This window comes from Acomys russatus, chromosome 16 (assembly GCF_903995435.1).
Source record: "Acomys russatus chromosome 16, mAcoRus1.1, whole genome shotgun sequence".
Classification (NCBI taxonomy): Eukaryota; Metazoa; Chordata; class Mammalia; order Rodentia; family Muridae; genus Acomys; species Acomys russatus.
The window spans coordinates 3,167,273-3,191,849 of NC_067152.1; the positions used below are offsets into that span (position 1 = coordinate 3,167,273).

Genomic DNA, 24,577 nt, shown 5'->3' on the forward strand with positions numbered 1-24,577 from the left:
AGAGTTCCAGGCCAGCCAGGGCTACGGAATGAGACTCTCAAGGGAAAAAAAATTAAAAGCTACCTTGAGCTCCATGTTGATGTGACAGGCTACTCTGAGCTATCAGGTGAATCTGTCTCAGAAAGCCAACGTTTAAATGCCAAGACCTTTTGTGGTAAAATATTAGAACAGTACTTTACCAGCAGGCCCTGGAAATATGAGCGCACTCAACAGTTGGTTTGGCTTTTGTTTTGTTTTGTTTGAGACAGGCCACTGTAGCCCTGACTATGGCCTGGAACTCAGTCTCCTGCCTCTGCTTCCCATGCACGAGGACAAAAGGCGTGCATGCACCACTATGCCAGGCTGGTTGGGCTTCATTTGAACACTTGTTCCAGGATTACCTACGTGATTAATAGCTAATCAAATTTTCCTCCCGTCCCCAACAAGAGTAATGGCTGTCTCAGTCTGGACAATAATTTGCTACCAGATTTAATACAATTACAGTAGGAATTCACCTCTACCGAGGGTGATAAAAATACTTTCTAAAACATAAAGCTTTGAAGAGTGAAACTACACACAGGCCTCCTTGTCTATGCAGGACACAAGCAAGTGGTGGGAGCATTTCCAGTAACAGATAAACGCTAGACGGACTTGTGAGTGCTGCTCAGGTGTCTTCCACTACCCCGACGCCTTGGGTTTATTTCTTGTAGCGAACCACTCATCACTTTTGTCTGCGGCCATTGCCTATGGAAACAGATGGACAGGTGTCACTCCAACTCTACATTCTCCGCCACGGTATTGCCACTAACTTGAGCTCATCTGTGTAGAGCACATTGCCCACTGTAACACTGCACTTGCTGGGTGATTCTCACACGTAGCTGGCAAGAGGGCCTGGCTGTTGATGAGAGAGCAGGGACTGTGTATATGACCACAGGGTCCTTGGGAGAACAGGAACCTTCAGTGCTTATGAGCTTAGTCTGACACCTAGATGAAAATGAACGTAGCTCAGGGGTGGAGTACTTACTTCCAGTTCAAGTCCCAGCAGCACCAAAAAATAGTGTTTGCCACAGCCAGGCAAAAACTTTAATCCCAGCACTTGGGAGGCAGTCTTGGAGTCCAAACTGGGAGTTCAGACCAGAGGCCAGCCTGGTCTACAAAGTGAATTCCAGGACAGCCAAGGCTACACAGAGACCCTGTCTCTGGGGGGGTTGGGGGGAAGGCTCATAAAGTTCTACCAGATTAAAAGGTAAGGAACAACTAATGGTTGGAAAGATAGTGTATAAGAAATACTCATCTACTCCAGAAGGAAATCACAGTATCTACATTAAGAAGCATAACTGAAAATCAATATATTGATTTAGCAGTAGTGGAGATGGCTGTCCTGGGCAGTGGGCTTCAGAACGGGACAAGACATGGCTATGCTTCATTTATGTGAAATCTTAGACCTAGCCAGCCTGGTGGTGGGCGCCTGCAGAGCCAGCACTCAAGGGGAGGTGTAGGATAACTGCCAGTTCCAGAACAGCCTAGGATATTCAAAAATCCTTGCCTAAATAAGTAATCATCAATTTTAGGGCTATCTGGTTTACTATTCTGATGAAAACATACAGAACTTAAACCTGAAAATGATATTAAAAACCAACTCCCAAGAGCTGAAAAGGTATTTCTGTCTTACCAGTCATAAAGAATGGGGGAAAGGAACAATTGACTCTGGTATGGACCCAAAACCTCTCCCTTTTGAAGGACCAGTGTAAGAAAAGAAAGGAAAAGCACTTTGGGTGGAGACAAGAAGTTGTAAATTTGTTTCTATAAACAGTGCAGTGAGCTGGAATAGGGCTAGGCTAAGGGCTTTTGGGAGATAAGAACAGGCCAGAGAGTAGATAAGGGCAGAGCTCAAGTCAGTGAAAAATTTATCTGGGAGGCATTAGAATATTGGCTTAAAATTCACTGGATTTAAAAATAGTGTAAATAGACCAGAGATATCTCAGAAGTAGAATGCAGCTTTTGGTGAATAATGGCTAGTAGAATTTAATAGAAAATCAAAATAAAGGAAACCACGTCAGAGTGGCTGTGTCTGTAAATCTAAAACTATCCTAGGGATGGCAAGATGGCTCAGCAGGTAAAGGGACTTGCTGCCAGACCTGCAACCTCAGTTTGATCCCCATGACTCACATGGTAGAGGGCGAGAACAAACTCCCACAAGTTGTCTCTGACCCCCGTCTACAAGCCATGGCTTGCATGTGCAGTGAAAAAATAAAATGTAATAATCTTAAAAAGAAGAAGAAGAGAAGGAGGAAGAGGACGAGGAGGGGGAGGAGGAAGAGGAAGAGGAGGAGGAGAAGGAGGAGGAGCTATTGTAGAGTAGAAAAACAGCTCTGAGGAGTCTACCTTGAAGATCTGGAATATGAGGAGACAATAGTCTGCCCTTATTTATTTGGTTTTGAGGGAAGATCTCTCTACGTAGCTGTGTCTGTCTTGGAACTTGCTATATAGACCAGGTTGGCTTCAAACTTATAGAGATCCTCTTGCCTCTGCCTCCCAAGTGCTGGGATTGCATCCAGCAAGATATCTTTTGCCCACAGGAAGGACCAGGGTACAGAGAAAGAGAAGAACTAATTATAGAATCTTGAATGCCTGCTACCCACAAGTGACTGCTGTTTTTGAACCTTAGTTTCCTTACAGGTGGTGACTTAGGGAATCTAGAGTTAGGGAATATATGCAGTATTTAAGAACACTTCAAAGCACATCAGGTGTGGTGGTGCATACCTTTACACCAGCACTGAGGAAGGTGAATCTTTTAGAGTTTGAGACCAGCCTAGTCTACATAGTGTAACAAGGCTCCAGACCTCAGTGGATCCCAAGACCTTGGCACAACTGACTCCATGTTGGAAGTACCATTCAGGCTGTAAAACTTACCACCTGCCAAAACTAATCCATCAAAGTCCACTGTTCTGGGAAAGTCTCAGTGTATTAACCTTGCTTTTTAGCTTCTGGCCAACTGCTCTTGTTAGCTAAAGTATATCAAGCAGGATGTGGTTTTTTTTTGTTTTTTGTTTTGTTTTTTTGCTTAAAAGCTCATCCTTAGAAAGGGTTAAGGCAAGGGCTGGAGAAATGGCTCAGCCTTGACTGTCCTGGACTCGCTTATGTAGACCAAGCTGGCCTCAAACTCACAGCAATCCACCTGCCTCTGCCTCCCAAGTGCTGGGATTAAAGGTGTACACCACCACGCCTGGCTGGGCTAGATATTCTTTAAATAGACTTTGGTCTCATTGATACCTTAACAAAAGGGCTGAGGATGGTCTCTGAATCCCCATATAGGAGTTGGTCAAAATGGTCTTTGAAGCCCAAGAGGGACCTTCCCGACAGGCTCAGCTACAACAGAAAACTATGCTCCAGGCTGAGGCCACTGCCCTGAGGCTATCAGCATTTCCTTAGAAGAAACAGAGGTCTGAAGTGTCCCCTCCCTCTGGGGTCCAGGCTGAGTCAACTCCACCAGGGACCTGCTTTGAATGCAGCCAGGAGGGGACACTGGTCCCATGGCTGCCTCAACAAGCCATGCCCTGTCAGCTGGCTGACTGGCCTCTGGAAGTCAAAATGCTCCCATGCAGGCTTGTCCTCTGTGCTGGGCCATGGAGGCTCAACCAGCCCAACTGCCACAGACACTTCCAGCTTTGAAGCTCCTTGGCCTGGTGGAGTACAGATGGCTCCTAGGCTCAGTGACCTTGCTGAGCTGGGGTAACGCTGTTGGTCTGTTTTAACCTCATACGTGGGCCCCACGGTCACACTGCTAACTCTGTCATGGGAGGCTTCAGATGCCTCCTCAGTCCTAGAGCTGCTACTGTCAGGTCTAGATACCGTCTACCTTGTTCCCACACTCAAAAAGCAGGTCTCAAACACAGTCTTTCACCACTTACTGCAGACTGCATACAATGGTGATGCTAACACGTCTGAAGTTTATCTCCCTTCGTAAACTTAAAAGGATTCTTGTAAGCTATAAAAAATCTGCCTGAATCCTCCTCTCGGGTCAAATGGACTCCAGGCAAGTACTGCTAACCAACAGCCTAAGTTTCCCAACTATCACCTATTTCAGAGGGTGGGATTTCTCCCCCTTTCCCTGGTTTTGGGACCTCCCTCCCTCCCCAACTTTCTAGCTACCTAATCACTTCATTCTTGCACCCAACACCAGCTGACTGATGAGTCTTTCCCCTCTGTTTGGCATAAATGCTCCCTCCGTTCTCCTTCCACCAACACAGTTTCTCTCGCTCCTGCTTGAAACCCTAGTCACAAGTAACTGTTGGCTTGGGCTGTGCCCTGGCCGCTGACAGTGCCGTGAGCTGCTGGAACAGACTGCATCAATTTTGTTGAGTCAGACCTTGCTCTTGAGACACTTTGACAGGTCACTGACTCCTACTCTCCCTATGGGACAGTCCATTTGTCAGCCCACCCCCCAGGCTCCCCTCGGGGATGCCTTCTGGAGAATTTCAAATACCTCTACCCACTTTAAGGGCTGCTAAACTTATAGGCCCCTGCAACCAAATTTGGCTTTAATATCCCTTAAATGACAGATCCAAAGATTTAAAAAAAAAAAAAAAAAAAAAGATCTTTTTAATTACACTGCCAGCAATTGGGTAAATGGAAGGCAGCTCCTTGTGTCTAAGCCTTTTCTTCATTCTCCCTGAAGTTTCAAATGGACACCTAAAAAAAATTTTCTCCCTAACCTACTTAACTTTGTCTTCTGCCCACATATACTTTCCAGTATCCTTCCAGATTCCCTACATCCAAGACTGTGCCATAGCAGCTACACACAGGTGCTCCAGTCCAACCCCACAGACTGTGCCAGCTGGACCTGCATTGTGCATCCTGGCCACAGATGTTCTCAGACCCTGGACAGCAGCCAATACAGCAGCCTGCTCTTCCCAGCCGTGGCCAGCATTTCAGCCTTTGGCCCTTATTGCAGTCCCAGTGTCAGCAGGAAGCAGCCAAAGATGATTGATTTCTTCACCCCATATCCATTTACTAGCAACAAAAGGCTGGAATGGTCAGACCCAGGACACACAGCTCCAGGTTCTCCCAGCACTCCTCGGTCTCTATCTGCGGCAGGGCCCAGCTGCCATACCCCACCCTCTACCCCGAACTTTGCAGGGCAGAGCTTTTCCTTCCCTTTCACCATATAATCTGGACATTTATATAATTCAGACATAGTCTCTCTCTCTCTCTCTCTCTCTCTCTCTCTCTCTCTCTCTCTCTCTCTCTCTCTCTCTCTCTCTCTCCCCTCCCCTTACATGGTGGCCAAGAGCTGTTTTCAATGAGCCTACATTTTTATACTTTAACTTGCCTTGCATGAGAAGCAGTCCAGTGTCCTCATTCCTACCACCCCTCCCTAGCTCCTCAGTTTTTCTTTTTAATTGTACGAAAAGGGAGGAATGTTAGTTCACAAGCCATCTACTAGCTGCCTCTAGGCTGCCAGACTATAAAAGGACCAGCCTCTCTGCCTGTCCTTCTGTCTGCCCCTCTGAATCAATTCCTCTCTCCCGCCCTCCCCTCTCTCTCAGACTGTATCTTCTCTCCCTCTCTCCCGTCTCACAATGATAAACTTCCTCATGCTATACCAGTTAACAGTGTGTAATTTACATATCATAACAGCAAGAGAACAAGAGATCTCATCGTGCCACTCAGAGCAGGGCAAACTCTAAAATGCACGAGTCGCTCATTTGTGATGTTTACCCTCCTCCCCAGGGTAGCCTTGGCTGTCCTGTGTAGCCTTGGCTGTCCTGGACTCAATTTATACATCAGGCTGGCCTCAAACTCACAGCAGCCCACCTGCTTCTGCCTCCTGAGCTGGGACTAAAGGCTTGCGCCACTGTGCCCGCCCGGCCCTGAAGTTTACATCTATTACTTTTGAAACGAAAAGAGAAACTGGCTAAGAGAGACTCACTTTGGTATAACATTCTCGTCAGCCGTCCAGCACTTTCCTGTACAATGAAAGCAGCTCTCCTAGGTACTGACCCTAGAGACAAGAAGCATGTAGCCACAGGAAGATTAAAACAAGAATGCTCACAGCACTCTTCCTTAAGTAGAAAAAAAACCTACTGTCTAAGTGAGAATGGATAAGCAAGGTGTTGTTGGGGGATGGTTTGATGTATTTTGATGCTAATTACTGCTTGCTATCTGTGACCACCTTTTGCTTAATAAAAAGCCATCCCACTTGGACAGGGCTAGAGGAGATAGGTGGGGCTTAGAGAGAGAGGAATCCTGGGAAGAAGAAAGACTGCCACAAGAAGAAGAGAGAGACCTAAAGTGAAGAGAGGAAGGCCGCCATGGGTTAGCTGGAGGAGAAGCACATGGCTGGCGTGGATGGAGAATCCAGCCCAGATGAAGAACATGAGCAAGTATTTGGGATTATGGATGGGAGGTAAAGTTATTAGAAGCAGATGGCATGGGATTGGGGCAGGGATCCCATGCCTGCCCCACTATGGGAGGTAGTTTAGATGATTAATGTCTGCCCTGCCCCAGGTTAACCAAGGGTATTTCAAAATATAATAAGTGTCTGTGTCTTAATTGATTGCTAGCCGGGCCTACTGATAATACAGATAATTAAAAAAACAATAAGGTGTGGTGGTGCACACCTGTAATCCCGGCACTCAGGAAGTAGAGGCAGGCAGATCTCTGTGAGATCCAGGCCAGGCAGGGCTACAGAGAAAAATTCTGTCTTGAATAAAACAAAAAACCATAAAAGTGATATAAAAGGTCTATGCAGTTACATAGGGAATCTCAGAATGCTATTTTTGAGAGAAAGAAACCAAACAGAAATACCTACTAAATGGACTCATTTGTTTAAAATCCAAGAATAAACAAAACTGATCTACTGCACTAGAAATCAGAACGGCAGTCGCCTCTGGAAGTAGCGTCAGGGAACTATGAAGACAGCAGGAGCTCACCACCACAGGAGCGGGGCTAGAGGACGGGAGCTGCGAGTGCATGAAAAAACAAGGGAAGGAGAAGCACGGCTGCCAACCGGAGCCCCCTCAACAGTCAATTCTCCTGCGTGATAGAGCTTCAAAAGGTATAGTCTACATATTTCCCATTTCAATCCACAGTAATATGACTGTCATTACGTTTACGGTTAATTATCGTCAATAAAGCACACCACAGTTCCAAGATATAAGTATTTTTATTTTCTCATCTTTTTAGATAAAGTTCTAAGGGAACTTTTAAAAGCTCAAATTTTTTTGTTGTTGATGTTGGCTTGGTTTGGTTTTTCAACTAAGGGTTTCTCTGTGTAACACTGGGTGGTCTGGACTCACTTTGTAGACCAGGCTGGCCTCGAACTCACTGAGATCTGCCTGCCTCTGCCTCCCTGTGTGCTGGGATTACAGGTGTGTGCTACCATACACAGCTAAGTTCAGAGAATTTTAACATTTGCTTCAAGGTTACAGAGATAGATCAAAAAATTAATTCCTTTAATCACTCAGTTGGGTATTCAGAAGAGAGTGAGGCCCAGCGGTCAGGCCTAAAGCTTGGAAGGCTGAAGCAGAAGGTCCCTGGAGCCCAGGAACCTTGGCCACTTGGAACAACAGAGTCCCTTTCTCAGAAGTCCAAAGCTCTCAGAGAATGGCTGCTTCACACTTGTCTCTGTTAGACACCGGAAGACAGCAATGGGCTACTGTCTTCTTGATGACAAATCAAGCCTGATGGGAGCAGAGTGGCTGCATTTAGCAGGAGGAGGTCACCAAGAATATCAACATAAACACCATTTGCTGCAAAGATCTAGCACAGAAAGATGAAGTATGCATTTCAGACAAGAAATAGAAACTATGTGAGACAGATCTTTGAAGCAGAAATCTAAAGAAACCCTTGAGATACAGTCCGAACACTTCCGAGGCTGAGGCAGGAGGATCACTAGTTTACAGTCAGTTTGGAGACACAGACTCATATTTCAAAATGAAGGAACAAAAGACTAAATATCTGGAGATGGAATATGGAAGTGAGAAGGTTTGGTTTTGGTGTCTTGTTATATCTATTTTATTGTGTGTTTGTATGCCTAAGTGTGTGTATGCTCATCATGAGGCTGCATGCAGCGCTCAGAGGTCAGAAGAGGGTGTCAGAGTCCTTGGAACTGGAGTCACAAGCAGTACTGCCCCTCCACATGGATGCTGGGAACTCAACCCGTGTCCTCTGTAAGAGCAGTCAGCTCTCTTAACCGCTAAGCCATGTTTCTAATCACTGTTTTCTGGGAGTTTTTGTTGTTGTTGTTGTTTTGTTTTTGTTTTTGAGACAGGGTTTCTTTGTGTAAGAGCTCTGGCTGTCCTGTAACTCACTCTGTAGACCAGGCTGGCCTTGAACTCACGGAGATCTGCTTGCCTCTGCCTCCCAAATGCTGGGATTAAAGGCTTGCATTACCGCCACCCGGCCTTGTTTTCTGTTTTTATGAGGCAAGGTCTCACTATGTAGCCATGATTGGCATGGAGATGTGCTATGTCCCTCTGCCTCCCAAAGAAAGTTTTTAAAAGATGAAAGCTACTGGATCTTTTGATATGATAATAAGGCCAAGTAGGAATGAAAAGACTAATGCCAAATGGAAGCCAGATGACCACAGGGCGGGTATTCTTATGCCCTGAGCTGAAGAATGGTGTACACAGCCTGAGGCGCTGGGAAGAGGGAGATGCTAAGTCCTATAAGGCGTAATGTAGGTGACACTGAAAACATCGTCTCTGAGTAAAAGTCATCACAACAGGGAAAGGACATGCTTGCCAACAAGTGGACCCTGTACATCCTTTATAACATTCCCCCTTTGGCCTATAACAACATCAAGTTAGAAATAAGACTACTCACATCATCCAATAATTCGCTTCCTTTTGGATCCATCTTAGAAAGTTCTCGAAAAGCTTCATCCCCAACAAAGCAAATTTCATGTCCATCCTATACCAACAAAGAGAGAAGAGATGTGGGGGAAAAATCTCTGAAGAAATCCCTGGGGCAGCCTTGCTGAGCAATACTTACAGGGTCAGCCAGGATGACCACTTGCACTGTCGCTTTCCCTGGGGTATCCAGACTCACCAGCGGAGTCAGGATCGATTGGCTCTCCCTTTTCATCAAGTCTTCTAAGTCTGGCAACTTGAAAAACACAAAAGGCAAGTGAGCGAGGGCCACACATCAAAGTAAAGCCACAATCGGAACCAACTCATAGGAAGGAAGTCCGAGGTTCTTAGCTGGGTTGAAACTAAAATAGTGACAGAACGCTCAGGGGGTGGAGATAGGGCTCAACAAACAATTCAGAGCCAGTACTACCCAGCAAGCATGGCAGGGAGTTCATCAATGCTGGAACTCCAGCTTCAGGGGGGAATCCAATGTGGGTATCTGTGTTCATGTATGTGCGTACAACACATGCACATGCACGCAAACACACACACACACACACACACACACACACACACACACACACACACACACACATACACACACAGAGAAAATTAAGTAAAACAAATAATAAAAGAAAAAGAACCTAGAGAAATGGCTCTATCAAGTTTGGTTCCTCGCACCAACTTCAGGGGCTCACAGATCCCTGTAACCCAGTTCCAGGGATCTGACAGTCACCACAGGCACCTGCCACTCACATGCACACAGACACACATGCATATGCATAATTAAGAATACTGAACTTTAAAAATAAACAATTAGGTTATCAAATAGTACCTCTTTCTGAGGACAAGAAAAGGCAATTCTTCCAAAGGCTGCTGCATGGTCAACTGCACCCTTGATGCCCTGCAGCTCCAGCTTACACTGAAGAGAAAGAAGAAAGTGGGCTGATGCTTTCTGACGGGTTAGATGTGTGTGCAGTATAAAAACTCTACGGTGTTTGGCTGGGCATGGTGGCGCACACCTTTAATCCCAGCACTCAGGGAGGCAGAGGCAGGCGGATCACTGTGAGTTTGAGGCCAGCCTGGTCTACAAAGTGAGTCCAAGACAGCCAAGGCTACACAGAGAAACCCTGTCTCGAAAACCAAAACAAAAAAACCCTCTACAATGTTTGCTAAGGCACTTGCCATCCAAGCGTGAGGACCTTAGTAGAGATCCCCAGCACCCAAGTAGAGCTGGATGTGGTAGCACGGGTGTGGGAGTCTACCATTCCTACAGTGTGGCAGGAAGAAGAAGCAGGAGAAACTCCAAAGCTTCCAGGTCCACTAAGCACGAACAAAAACCAGGAAGTATCCAAGTGGTAAGGTTATTGGTGGGTTTTGTTTCCTTCTATTTATCTGGAATAATCCTGACTCACTGTAAAGAAACCATGGGACCACTTTCATGTTAACCTGATTTACGAGCCAAACTCACAAGAGCAGACAAGCTGTTCCTCTGCAGGGTCACTCACCTGGTTATCAGCGTAACCCAACAAAGCCCTTTGCTTCTCCTCATCTTGCTCATAAATTTTCATTCCCAGGAGATTAGACCAGTAGTTCAAGGACTTCTGGAGATCAGACACTGCTAGAGTGACTTTTAACACAGGATCTGTAAAAATACAGACAAATGAGATTGCTTCACTGGCACAAGATAAAAGGCCCAGCAGGCTCAAGCATATGATAACTTACAAGGCAGGAGGGGAGTATGTGCCTGGCGTACAAGCCTTCCTTTTGATTTCCAGCAACTCTCTTCTTATCCAAAGAATTCAGTTTATAAGAAAAGCATTTTAAACCAATATAAAAGAAATAGGAAAGCCGAGAGTGGTGGTGCACGCCTTCAATCCCAGCACTTGGAGGCAGAGGCAAGTGAATCTTTGTGAGTTTGAGGCCAGCCTAGTTTACAAAGAAAGTTCCAGGGCAGGCAGGGTTGTTACACAGAGAAACCTTGTCTAGAAAAAAAGAAGAAGGAGGAGGAGGAGGAAGAAGAAGAAAAAGAAGAAGAAAGAAAAAAGAGCCGGGCGTGGTGGCGCACACCTTTAATCCCAGCACTCGGGAGGCAGAGGCAGGTGGATCGCTGTGAGTTTGAGGCCAGCCTGGTCTACAAAGCAAGTCCAGGACAGCCAAGGCTACACAGAGAAACCCTGTCTTGAAAAACCAAAAAAAGAAAAAAGAAAAAAAAACCCACGATCCAAATAAATGACAGCAAGATAATCATTTGGTGGGGGAAAATTACATGTTTGAATTTAATAGCAAATGTATTTCTGATGGGTTTAAAGTATGAAATTTAAAGAATAAGCTAAGGAAATAAGTACAAATGATGTGGTTCTCATTTAAATTTTGACGTCTTGACAACTTATCAGTGTTAACTGTTTCATTGTAGGGAAAGGAATTAAAATGAAAAACACTGATAGAGTGTAATTAGAAAATTTGTGGGCATGGATTTTGACAGAATGTACCAAAAGTTTCAAAAATGCACTGAAAAAGCAAGTCCAGTCTCAGCGGTTCAGAAAGCAACTGTAGCTGTGTGAAGGCTTCTTATGACAAAGGCATTCACCAGTGCTGCCCAGAACAATGAAACACTAGGAACGACAAAAACACCCAACAACAGAGGCTGCTTATTTTCTGCAACAAAACGCTGCCATGGAATTCCCGCAATGGCTTATGCACGGCACATTTATGTATGTATGTATGCGTGTATTGTTTTGTATAAAATATTTTTAACCGAGACCCTAGCTTGTTCACAGTAGTTATCTCTAGACATATAGGTATTATGTTCCTCCCCTCCCCTGCTTTCTTTTCCTTTTATATCTACGATATGTATATTCTATTCAATTCTACTCTTCTATTCTAGGGTGAAAAAAATCTAGACATACACAGACACAAATAAATATAATTTTTAAAAAAATTCTGGGGGCTCGAGAGATGGTCCAGAGGTTAAGAGCACCGTCTGCAAAGCTGGGAGTAGTGGCGCACGCCTTTAATGCCAGCAGAGGCAGAGGCAGGTGGATCACTGTGAGTTTGAACAGAGCCTGGTCTACAAAGTGAGTCCAGGGCAGCCAAGGCTACACAGAGAAACCCTGTCTTGAAAAACCAAAACCAAAAAAACCCAGACAAACAAATAAAAAAATTAGACCATCCCCCAACACTATGTTCTTTCATGTTTCCTCTCTGCCTCTTGGTCCTGGCACCTGTTTCTTCCTCCATGTCTGGCTGTGATCCTCCATGCCTGAGATGCTTTCCCAGAGTTCCTGTCTCTCCCCAGAAGTCCCATCTTCCTTTCCTGCCTTTGCTATAGGCTGTTAAGCTCTTTATTAAGCCAACCAGAAGGTGTTGGAGGGAGTGTTTACAAAATAGGATGCAGCCAAAGAATAACAAGACCAAAGTCTGGCCTGTAATCAGATCTCTCCTGGCACAAAAATCAGCATTTTAATAATATAAAGGCAGTTTTTACACAGTGCACAAAATGATCACCCCAACAGCCCTAGCTGTCCTGGAACTTGCTCTATAGACCAGGCTGTCCTCACACTCAGAGATACACCTGCCTCTGCATAACAAGTGCTGGGATTAAAGACATGCAATAGTGACACTGACACCAGACATTTTTTAAAAGATTTATTTATTTATTATGTATACAATGCTCTGCCTGCACATGTGGCTGCAGACCAGAAGAGGGCACCAGATATCATTATAGATGGTTGTGAGCCACCAAATGGTTGCTGGGAGTTGAACTCAGAACCTCTGGAAGAGCAGACAGTGAGTGTTCTTTTGTTTTGTTTTTGTTTTTCGAGACAGGGTTTCACTGTGTAGCCTTGGCTGTCCTGGACTCACTTTGTAGAGGAAACTGGCCTCGAACTCACAGTGATCCACCTGCCTCTGCCTGGGATTAAAGGTGTGCGCCACCACCACCCACCAGGTCTAATGTATTTTGATGCTAATTACTGCTTGCTATCTCTGTGACCACCTTTTGATTAATAAAAAGCCATCCCACCTGGGCTGGCAGAGGAGATAGAGGTTTGGCTAAGGGGGTAGAGGGGGGGGGGGGGGAGGGAGAGAGGGGGAGGGAGGAGGGGGGAAATCCTGAGAGGAAGAAGAAAGACCTCCACTAGGAGGAAGGAAGAGAGGACACCATGGGGTAGATGGAAGAGGAGCACATGGCCTGTGTGGATGGAGAATCCAGCCCAGATGAAGAACATGAGCAAGTATTTGGGATTATGGATGGGAGGTAGTTTGACAGATGTTATTAGAAGCAGATGGCATGGGGTTGAGGCAGGGATCCCATGCCTGCCCCACTATGGAAAATAGTTTAGAGGATTAATGTCTGCCCTGCCCCAGGTTAACTAAGGCGATTTTAAAATATAACAAGTGTCTGTGTCTTCATTGATCGCTAGCCTGGGCCTACTGATCATACTAATAATACTGGTAATTTAAAAACAATAACGCAGATTAATATAAAGGAGTCAGTTTAAGTTAAAAGCTAGTTGGGGAACAAGCCTACGCTATGGCCAAGCAAGTGTTCACAACAAATATAAAAAGTCTCTGTGTCATTATTGGGAGCTGGTGGTCCACCAAAGTCCGGTATATTTGACAGCCAGTGGTTATACAGGGCTACACAGAGAAACCCTGTCTTGAAAAACAAACACAAAACACAAAACCACAAGCATATAATGGCAGCATGTCATATTGTGAGCTGATGTTCTGATCTTCAGTGAGCCAGCCAGAGGCAAAGGCTGACCCAGGCTCCTGCACATTAGACAAGCACTCCATTGCCAAAGCGGCGGGCCCAGCCCTTTTCTTCTTCATCCCTTCTCTTTTTTAATTGCAATATAGGAACTTTACCTAGGACTTCCCAAACGCTAGGCAAGTATTCTGTCACTGACCCTTTTTTTTTATCCACTTTTAATTTTGAGACTGGCTCTCAATAAGTTGCCCAGATTGATTTTGCTCTGTGGTGCCAGTAGGCCTTCTCGTCTCAGCCCTGCGACTAGCTGGGAGTATAGGCCTGCGCCACTGGGTGTGGCCAAGATAACTCCAAAGAGCTGTTGTACAACTACATTTGACTCATCTGACTATGACAAACTCAGGGTATTTTCAGTTTTCATCACCTCCACCCCATCTGTAGCATGGCCATGCCAAGACTAACCACAGTGCTTCTCACAGGGGCCTCCTCCCTGAGACTCAAGTCTACTGTCCTCCACTGATTGCAGAATCATCAAATTCAAGTTCATCAAGAATCTGAGCTCGGTCACAGAATGCCTGCATAGCACACCTGAGACCTAGACTTTACTCGCTAGAACTGAGCAAACAGCTCAAATACTCTCCCCAGAGCCAGGGGAGCTACAGGACAGGAACAGGTGCAGTCTAAAACAGACCAACAGGAAAGTAATGTCTCAGAGGTCTTAGCATGATAAAGGACAAAAGCATCTTAGGAATGTGGAGCTCGCCATTATTTTAAATCCAAACTAAGTGCCTCTTATTTGAAATGCCTGGGATGGGTTTTACTGGCTGAGCATCTCTAATCTGAAAATCCAACACTAGGCTCTTGGGCTCACAGAGCTCGGTTATGAGCCTCAAAGTCCAGCACTCTGGAGGTTGAGGCAGCAGGAAACTTGAGTTCTAGGTTAGCCTACACTGGGTTAAGACAGTGTAGCCCTGGTTGTCCCGGCATGGAGAGATCCGCCTGCCTCTGCCTCCTCAGTGCTGGGAGTAAAGGCCTGTGTCACCAGGCCTAGTCCTAAGACACAGTCTTAAACAAAAACAAAACAAAAAAAATGTTTTAAATCTAGTATTTTGGAACTTTGGAATAGGGATATTCGACCTGTATTAAGCAGACAGAGTGTATTAAATCTGACCATAGAGTGACCTGGTAGATCCCAGAGAAGGTGTGTTCTGCCTTTTTTTTTTTTTTTTTTTTTAAGACAGGGTTTCTCTGTGTAGCCTTGGCTGTCTTGGATGCGCTTTGTAGACCAGGCTGGCCTCGAACTCACAGCGATCCACCTGCCTCTGCCTCCCAAGTGCTGGGATTAAAGGCGTGCACCACCATGCCCGGCTGTGTGTTCTGCTCTTTAAAAAGTCTGTTTGCAGGCTCCTTCCCAAAATGAATACGGGAGCATGGAGCCCCACTGCTCCCAGCATCACATAATAGTGTGGCAACTAGTATAATGGCAAAATTAATGCCATATTCTATATTTAATGTATATTCTGCAATTAATGCCATGGTCTGTGAATGTTCTGCAAGAACTTGCCCTCTAGGTGACTTCCAGTTCTTCCTGTGTTCTGGGAATGACCACACATTGCCATAAACTAGACCTGCTAGCCGTTTCCAGAAACTCCACCAGAGCAATTAGCTGAGATAAAACAACTTTCCTGGAGACTCAGTCTACACCCAACCTGTGCAAGGAACTGTGAAGTTTCCACAGCCTCACCTACGTCTTCCCTCCAGGAACTGTGACCAGAATCTGCCCAGCCTAAGAATATAAAAACCCTAAGATTCTTCTGTTCGGGGTCGCCTCACTCCTGTGTGCAGGTGGACCCCAGCGCGCTGGAACAATAAACCTCTTGCTTTTGCATCTACCGGGTCTCTGTCTCTCTCATTTGGTGCTTCCCGGCATAGACTCTCCCAATCAGTCTTACTCCAGCTCGAACAGGATGAGAGGGCAACACAGAGAGAACCTGGGGTCTCAATATGGCTGAGCTGCTGAACCAACTAACCCTCTGTCTTCCTACCTGCTCTGTGAACTTGAAACATGTGCTTATTGTTCAAAGTAACTTGAGTTGGGTTTGCTGTTATTTGCTGCTGAAAAAAATCGTAGGGCTGGAGAGATGGCTCAGAGGTTAAGAGCACTGACTGCCCTTCCAGAGGTTCTGAGTTCAATTCCCAGCAACCACGTGGTGGCTCACACCCATCTATAATGTGATCTAATGTCCTCTTCTGGCCTGCAGGTGTACATGCAGACAAAGCACTGTATTCATAATAATAAATAAATAAAAATATTTAAAAAAAAGAAAAAATCGTAAAAAAATTTATTATCCGTAGAACAAAACCAATCTAGTGTAAAAATAGCTTTTATTCTCCTTTCATTTGTTGTCTCCAAGGCTTACTACCTCTTCTCCTGGCCTAGGCCTAGTCCTGGAAGCTTCTAGCCTCCATACAATCTAACCGAGGCCTAGGATGTTTTCAGCCTCTGAGGCTTACTGCTTAATAAGCTCATCCTTATTTGTTCTTTCTGGGCTTTGGGCTGGCTGGTTCAACTCAGCTGTTCTGGTTCAAACTCCTCTCCCAGCTGGCGTAGGTAATCTGGCTTCTCTCATGGCTCAGGATTGCTCTGCTCAGCCTCAAACTAACTCAGCCATCTGCTCTAATCTTCCGGCTTCTTCTCATTCTCTAGCTTGACCTGAGTTCTCTCTCTGCAGCCCATCTCTCTCTCACTGTCCTGGTAAAGCTGCCTGCTTTCTCAAATTGCCTCTTTTTTTTTTTGGTTTTTCGAGACAGGGTTTTCTCTGTGTAGCCTTGGCCATCCTAGACTCACTTTGTAGACCAGGCTGGCCTCGAACTCACAGCGATCCGCCTGCCTCTGCCTCCCAAGTGCTGGGATTAAAGGCGTGCGCCACCACGCCCGGCTTTTTTTTTTTTTTTTTTTTTAAATAATTTTATTTATTTATTTTAATGTATGAGTGCTTTATCCGCATGTATGCCTGGATGCATCAGATCACATTATAGATGGCTGTGAGCCACCATGTGGTTACTGGGAATTGAACTCAAGACCTCTGGAAGAGCAGGCGGTGCTCTTAACCACTGAGCCATCTCCAGCCCCTCAAACTGCCTCTTAAGTAGCTTCTCTTTCCTCTCTTTTCATGAGAGCTGGGAGTGTCCTATTCAGTCAAATCTTTCTCTGATTCATCACCTTTTCTGTCACTCAATTAGACATCACTTTCAAACATGGGTGCTTCCTTCTACAAACTAACTCTACCTTCACTGTTTGGGATTAAAGGCACATATCATCATGGCTGCATCTAAGCTTTTTTTTTTTCCCTGATACTTGTTCTATACCAGGCTGTCCTTGCACTCAGATCTGTTTGCTTCTGTCTCCTGGATTAAAGGCGTGTTTGTATTCCAGCTGGGTCACATAGACCTAGAAGGTCTTTAGATGTGATCTTTTACCAGAACAGCCATGTTCTGAATTAATATTCCTCTACAGTCTACATTCACTGTAGCTATGTACTAATGTACAACATATACCTAACGTATACATAAGGGAATAACTTTCCAGAACACAGGTAAGAGCCCTGGCTTGGGAAATACATATCCTATCAATATAGAAAAACTACAATAGAGAAACAGCTCCATTCTAGCACCCTCCCATCTTCACCAAATGTGCCTTTAAACAGGCTTTGCCTGGCCTAGAGTGCTTACCTGACTGCGGTGGACTTGCATCCTGTAAGTAGAACTTATATCCTCCTGGGGCCTCCGTCTCAAAAACTCCATCTGCAACTTTACTGAGTGGCCACCCCAGCTTCCTGGCGTTGCTGACAGCCTGGCTGGAAGCAAGTGTGACTCCCTAGGACAGATGACATCCACATACACCACTACAACAGAGCCTTTACAGGACAAGAGAAGGATCCAAACCCCAGCGCCTTCAGTAAAACTACTTAAGATTTAATTGGCAACTTCTTATAGTGATTTAAAAGAGGGTTTTAGATGCTTTCTCCAAAGTCTCCAGATTCAAACATTTAAAAATCACAACAGAGACTCAAGTATCAGCACCATTTAATCCTCTTAATACCAAAGACAATCTTCTCAGTTTTCAAGACCAAAGAAGAAGAATCTTGATCTTACTGGCCTGGCCAGCTATCCATCTGAGACAATTTGGATTTAGTCAGTTATGAGGCTGACCTTTAACCTGGAGCTTTGTTTATTCTAGGCAGTGCTCTACCACTGAGCTATATCCACAGCCCAACTTTGGATTTTATTTTATTTATATATTTTTTGGTTTTTCCGGACAGGGTTTCTCTGTGTAGCCTTGGCCATCCTGGACTCGCATTGTAGACCAGGCTGGCCTCGAAATCACAGCGATCCGCCTGCCTCTGCCTCCCGAGTGCTGGGATTAAAGGCGTGCGCCACCATCGCCCGGCCCCTTGATGACTCTTAAAAGGCCCAACACTACGCACATTTTTTCCTTTGAGGCCAGGTCTTAACTCTATAGCCCTGGCTGGCCTCAAGAACTCCTAACCCTCCTGCCTCAGCCTTCTAAGGCACAGTTTTGTGCCACCGTACCCAGCCATCACGACATTCTGCACTGGCCTCCTTCCACCCTCCCCGGTCCCTCGCTATCCCAGCTATTCCTTGCATTTTCTCAAACCAGATCTTGTCTAGGCCTCTGCACGCTCTTCCCTCCCCTTAGATCCCTCCCCTAGCCACACGTATCACTCTCTTCCCCTCCTGAACTCTTGCTCCACTGTCATCACCCCACTAACAACCATTTTCAACTTCAAAGTTTAAAAGGCCTAGGGCTGGAGAGATGGCTCAGCAGTTAAGAGCACTGGCTATGCTTGCAGAGGACCGGGGTTCAGTTCCCAACACCCAGATCGCAGCTCACAACCATCTCTAACTCCAGCCCAAGGGGCTCTGACACCCTCTTCTGACCTCTTCAGGTACTGCATGCACACGGTACACATAAATATATACATACGGGGCTGGAGAGATGGCTCAGTGGTTAAGAGCACTGAGTGCTTTTCCAGAGGTCCTGAGTTCAATTCCCAGCAACCACATGGTGGCTCTTAACGGTCTACAATGTGATCTGGTGCCCTCCTCTGGCATGCAGGTGTATGTGCAGATAGAACACTCATACACAAAATAAATAAATCTTTAAACAAAAAAAATACTTAAATACATGCAAAATACTCATACATATAAAATCTTTATTTGTTTTGTTTTGTTTTTTCAAGACAGGGTTTCTCTGTCTTGGAGTCACTTTGTAGACCAGGCTGGCCTCGAACTCACAGCGATCCGCCTGCCTCTGCCTTCCAAGTGCTGGAATTAAAAGTGTGCACCACCACTGCCTGGCATAAAATCTTTCTTTTTTTTTAAAAGCCAACTTTGTTTCTAACCTGGACTATTATAGCTGCTTCATCCAGATATGTACTGAGACAGTGATATTTACCATGAAGTCATTGCCAAGCTTGTAGTTTCCGATTCCATAATTGTATGTCAATTCTGCAACAAAATGATTGTCCTCAGGCCCAAATCCCACCATCGTTTTACTCCATTTCCCATCATAAGGCCTTAAAAAAAAAAAAAAAGAAAGAAAGAAAGAAAAAAGAAAAAGGAAGTAATTAAACTCAGTGACCACAGGAAAAATCTGCTTCCTACTTTTGGACACACAGATGGGCCAGTCCCTTTGGGTCCCATAAATTCTAAGTAAGGGTGGGGTGACCTCTGACGGTGCTGACAGCAGTTGTGAGCAGTGCCCGAGTACCCATACTGCGTGCTCCACACACCATCCCCTTGGCACTCACTTAGGAAAGGGGCAGAGTGTTCTATCTGCACATACACCTTTAAGAACGACCTAGGGAAAGGTGTCCTAAAGATGCTTCTCTAGTCTGACCTCAAGGTTTCTTTGCCTAGCAGTCAGAAAGCATGCAAATCCCAAGGGACCTTGGAAGTTTCCAAGTTGCCATGGATACTAAGCTTAGGAGACACTCAGCCATTGCTTTCCCCACTACTTGTAGTCAATATGAAAAAAAAAATTTTTTTTTTGGTCTTTGTCAGGATTCCCGGCACAGAGCTCCTTAAACCTTGGAATTTCCTGATAAGTGGACCTTATATTCATGAGCTTCTAAAATACCCGGGATTACGGTAACGAGCTGACTGGCTAGATAGCTTGAGGATTTGCCTAGTTGTAAAAAAGACCAAAAGATCAGAATGTTTAGCTACACTCACCTTTGAGAAGATAAGGGGGAAGAGTAAACACTCTAAATCTGTGTAAACATTATTCAACAAGATTTGTTTGTGGGTTGTTGAAGTCATGGAGGTGCTGGGATCATGGAAACAACTGGAAATGCCATCCCTCTTCTCTTCCATCCCTTTCTGCATGCAGCCCTCGGTCTGGCTCTTCCTGATCTGATTCTTTCAGGAGGAGGGTGACTATGATTTGTAGCTGGTCTCACACACCTCCAGCTGTTGAGCGACAGTCAGTGGCTGGCTGGCATTTGGAGTAGCAGAAAACTGCTTGCTCTTTCTGAAGTGCTGTGTGAACCAAAGCTGACTCCCCACTGCTATTTAAGTAGCCTCTCTTATTTCTTGCCTCCTTTTTATTATTATTTATTTACTTTTAAAACACTTTATCCCACTGTCTTATACTCAACATTGAGAAAGGTGTGTTCTGTTCTGGAGCTATTCAGAACCTAAGATTTTTAAGCTACAAGGTGTCATACCCGTTACATGCAGCTTTGCAGCCTTCTTCAAACTCCTCATGGCGTAGAACCTAGGAAAGAAAGTAGAATAAACAGTAAAGGTTTACTTTTTGGAGTTCTGGAGAATCCAAGGACTTATGTTAGGCAAGTGCTCTACGGTCAGCCCTTACTTTTTTTTTTTTAAACAATAGATGTAACTAGACTCTTTTTAAAAATATTTTATTTAAATTTTAATTTATGTGCATTGGTGTGAGGGTGTCAGATCTTAGAGTTACAGACATTTGTGAGCTGCCATGTTGGTGCTGGGAATTGAACCCAGGTCCTTTGGAAGAGCAGGCAGTGCTCTTAACCACTGAGCCATCTTTCCAGCAGCCCTTAATTTTTAAAGACGGAGTCTCACTGTGTAGCCCCACTGGTCTCACACTATGATCCTCTTGCCTCAGTCATTGGCATGCTGGGGTTTCAGGTGTACCAGTATTGTATCCAGCACATTTACACAAACTGAAGGGCAGACCATAAACATTTTCTTTTGCCAGCTTTATTAAGAGAAACAGACTATCAGGGCTAGATGTAACAGAGGTAAGAACATTTTTTTTTTCTTCATTCAGTGTTTTTAATTGTGACTATATTAAATCTAGGTAAGACCATCTTAAGCCGGGCGTGGTGGCGCACGCCTTTGGTGCCAGCACTCAGGAGGCAGAGGCAGATAGATTTCTGTGAATTCAAGGTCAGCGTGGTCTACATACTGAATTCCAAGACGGCCAAGGATACAGAGTGAGACCCTGTCCTCCCCTCACGGCCCGCTAAAAGAGTTGCATATCCAAACAGCTATGAAAGCTCTTGAGAGTAGGAAGCTGCCTGTGGTGGAAAAGTGTGTTCAGGACTAGAGAAGTGTGACTTCAGTGTGTAATGTTTTAGGCTTTCCGTCTCTGACTGTGAGAATCACTATGCTGGTGAAAATGGATAACCTGTTTAAACCCCTAAGGCAGAACCTAGAACACAGACGGCTCTCAGTGTCTTAGTTTCTGCTTTCTGCTCCCCACCCCGCCTCTTTTTTTCCCCCTGAGACACTGTCTCATTATATTGTGCAGTTTGGCTTGCTGTGCAGTGTAGGCTGGCCCTGAGCCTCCCAACTGCTGGGACTGCAGGAATGGGCCAACACACTCAGCTGTTTTTCATTTTTGATTCCTACTGTTCCTGTTGAAGCTCCATTACTTCCACCAAAGATTACAAAAATCATCTATATTAGCTGGGCATGAAGGCATGCCTGTAATTCCAGTACTCTGGAGGCATTGAGGCAGAAGCAAATCAGGTTCAAGGCCAGCCTGAGCTACACACTGCCCTTGCCCCAGCACTAAAAAACAAAGACAAAAGACCAAACACAAAACTTAATTCATTTCTTTCCTTAATACCGTCATAAAAATAAACCTCTAAAGCATAGTTCTGATGACATTACAAGCTCCCCCTTACTTCAGCGTAAACTTCAAATTGCTTTGCATGCATAGCATTCAAGAAACAATCTCAACCTGTACGATCTCACATCCCCTCTCCTCATCTAGTGAAACGCACAAAATTAGTGTCACTTTCCAAATATCTCCACATCACTTGTTCAGGTCTTCCTGAGTAACTCTTCCCTCTCATCTTGGTATACATTTCAAGGTCAATTTATGCAAGGTTTCCATGAACTCTTTCCTGATAACCCGGGCTGATAATCTCTCCTTTTGTACTTTAAAAAAAAATTTTTTTTTTCCGAGACAGGGTTTCTCTGTGTAGGCTTGGCCATCCTGGACTCACTTTGTAGACCAGGCTGGCCTCGAACTCACAGCGATCCACCTGCCTCTGCCTCCCGAGTGCTGGGATTAAAGGCGTGCGCCACCACGCCCGGCAAAATATTTTTTTAATACTTTTATTATTGCCTTTTTTTTTTTTTTTTGGTTTTGTTTTGTTTGTTTGCTTGCTTTTTTTCGAGACAGGGTTTCTATGTGTAGCCTTGGCTTTTTAAAAAAAAAAAAAAAAAAAAAAAAAAAAGCCCACTGGTGTGTTTTCCTGCATGTGGGAGGCTGTGTGAGGCTGTGTGAGGCTGTAGCACCTCTGGAGCTGAAGTTACAGACAGTTGTGAGCTGCCATGTGGGTGCTGGGACTTGAACCTGCGTCCTCTGAAAGAGCAGTCAGTGCTCTTAACCAATGAGCCACCTCTCTAGTCCTCTATATTTTTAACATAAAAGTAGCTAACACTTTACAGAACACAAACTACCCGGCTCAGTTACCACCTATACAGTTACATGGTTCATCTCCACAACCTTTGAAGAAATGGAATCATGACGTCTATTTTCACTAAACTCTGACTTCCATGATTGCTAGGTATAAATCTGATTTCCCACATCATGTGCTTTAAATGGGAGCAAATACCAGAGTCATTTGTACCTTTGTTACCAAACTTTAACATGGTACCTTGAAATAGCAGGAGTGTGTGTGTGTGTGTGTGTGTGTGTGTGTGTGTGTGTGTGTGCGCACGCACACGCACACCAGCCTGCTGCATGCCAAATCCCTGGAGCTAGATTCACAGATGGCTGTGAGCCACTCAACAGTGGGAATCCATTTCTCATCTTCTGGAAGAACAAACACTCTTAAAGGCTGAGCCATCTCTCCAGACCCTACCCAGCAGATATTCCTATGACTGATTAATTCGTATCGACTGATTTGTGTAACCCTTTGCACGTCTCACCTCTGTACTGTAGGGGCAAAATTAATGCCATGTTCTATGTTTAATGTATATTCTGCAATTAATGCCGTGGTCTGTGAATGTTCCCGTAAGATCCTGTTCTCCAGGTGACTTCCACTTCTTCCTGCGTTGCGGGAATGACCACGCACTGCCATAAACTAGACCGGCTAGCCGTTTCCAGAAACTCCACCTGAGCGATTAGCTGAGATAAAACAACTTCCCTGGAGCCTCAGCCTCCACCCGACCTGCCTAGGGAATTGTGAGGTTTCCACAGCCTCACCCACCCCTCCCCTCCAGGAACTGTGACCAGAATCTGCCCAGCCTAAGAATATAAAAACCCTAAGATTCTTCTGTTCGGGGTCGCCTCACTCCTGTGTGCAGGTGGACCCCAGCACGCTGGAACAATAAACCTCTTGCTTTTGCATCTACCGGGACTCCGTCTCTCTCATTTGGTGCTTCCCGGCACAGACTCTCCCGATTAGAGTAGGATAGTACCATCTCTTCACTGAACTGGATTCGTACTGCTACAAAGCATAGTGCCCTGAAGTGTTCCTTACCTCCCTGGCTTACCAAGAGCTCAATAGACCTCTGGTACACTTTCAGTGACTCTGCCCTCATACTGAAATCTCGGCTGTTCAGAGGAGAGCCAGAGATTTACACAGAGAGCCTGAGTACCGACGAACGAGAGCATTCGATCTTGCCCTGACAGGGGATGTCCATGTAGTGCGCTAGTGGAGTGCTTGCTTAGCATGTGCAAAGAGCATGGGTTCCGTTCCCAGAACCTAAACTTTAAATACGAAGCCCCGACGGAGGCCGAACTTTGAATTTGCTGATCACACCCAAATGTTTCAAAGCAGAAGAAACAGCTCTATCGTGAACTGGAAGGGGGCCTTTTATTTTTATTTATTTTTTTTTGTTTTGTTTTTCGAGACAAGGTTCCTCTGTGTAGCCTTAGCTGTCCTGGACAAGCTTTGTAGACCAGGCTGGCCTCGAACTCACAGCGATCCGCCTGCCTCTGCCTCCTCTGGAGTGCTGGGATTAAAGACTTGTGCCACCACGCCCGGCTGGAAGGGGCTTTTTGAAAAAGAACGTTCTGCCTAACAATACTCCATCACGATAGACTGCAGGCTCCCCAAGCCAGGAGTGTAAATAAATATTTGTGAAGGGCTGTAGGTGACGGAATGTGCGTAGACAACACAGCTGGTCGGTAGGTTTGGCCCCTTTTAAAGGCTTCCTAACCCAGAGACCGGGGCTGGCAAAACCTGAAAACGCCGCCGTGCTAACGCGGAATCCCTGGGCCTGGTGGCTTAGGTGGCCGCGCGCCCACGGCATCCTCCCTCCCCAGGTGCAGCTCGGCCGCGTGCCCGGGTCTCGCGCCTGCCCCGCTGGGCCCCGGTCTGCACCTGCATCCCCAGGACATCTCGGAAGAAATGCACCGTCTGGAAGCGGTTCCCCACTTTGAATACGAAGTGCAGAGCTCGACGCGTGGCCATGACTCCTACCGAGAAAACCGAGTCTCACGTAGAGGGCCACTCCGCCCACTACGGATCCAGGAAGACAGTCGTGTGACGTCACT

At 45.5% G+C, this 24,577-nt stretch overlaps 1 protein-coding gene across 1 annotated transcript; it reads right to left on the reverse strand.

Moving 5' to 3' along the window:
• Positions 1-421: 421 nt before the first annotated feature.
• On the reverse strand, positions 422-24,559 carry Glod4 (glyoxalase domain containing 4). Its single transcript, XM_051157988.1, has 9 exons — positions 24,405-24,559; positions 20,301-20,350; positions 19,028-19,148; positions 17,281-17,425; positions 10,343-10,479; positions 9,670-9,756; positions 8,977-9,090; positions 8,809-8,895; positions 422-723 (listed from the first exon to the last, which is right to left on the reverse strand). Exons 1-9 carry the CDS (start codon positions 24,492-24,494, stop codon positions 658-660), a joined length of 897 nt encoding a protein of 298 aa, XP_051013945.1. The 5' UTR covers positions 24,495-24,559; the 3' UTR covers positions 422-657.
• Positions 24,560-24,577: the final 18 nt, after the last annotated feature.

Bases quoted from the DNA above. Each gene is read 5' to 3' on its own strand.
- Glod4 (XM_051157988.1), bottom strand. From the start codon at position 24,494: ATGGCCACGCGTCGAGCTCTGCACTTCGTATTCAAAGTGGGGAACCGC. The intron at 8,896-8,976 runs GTAAGTATTGCT...TTGTTGGTATAG, and splicing joins TGGTCATCCTGGCTGACCCT to GATGGACATGAAATTTGCTT. The intron at 724-8,808 runs GTGAGTAGTCTT...CTGTTTCCATAG, and splicing joins GAAGCGAATTATTGGATGAT to GCAATGGCCGCAGACAAAAG.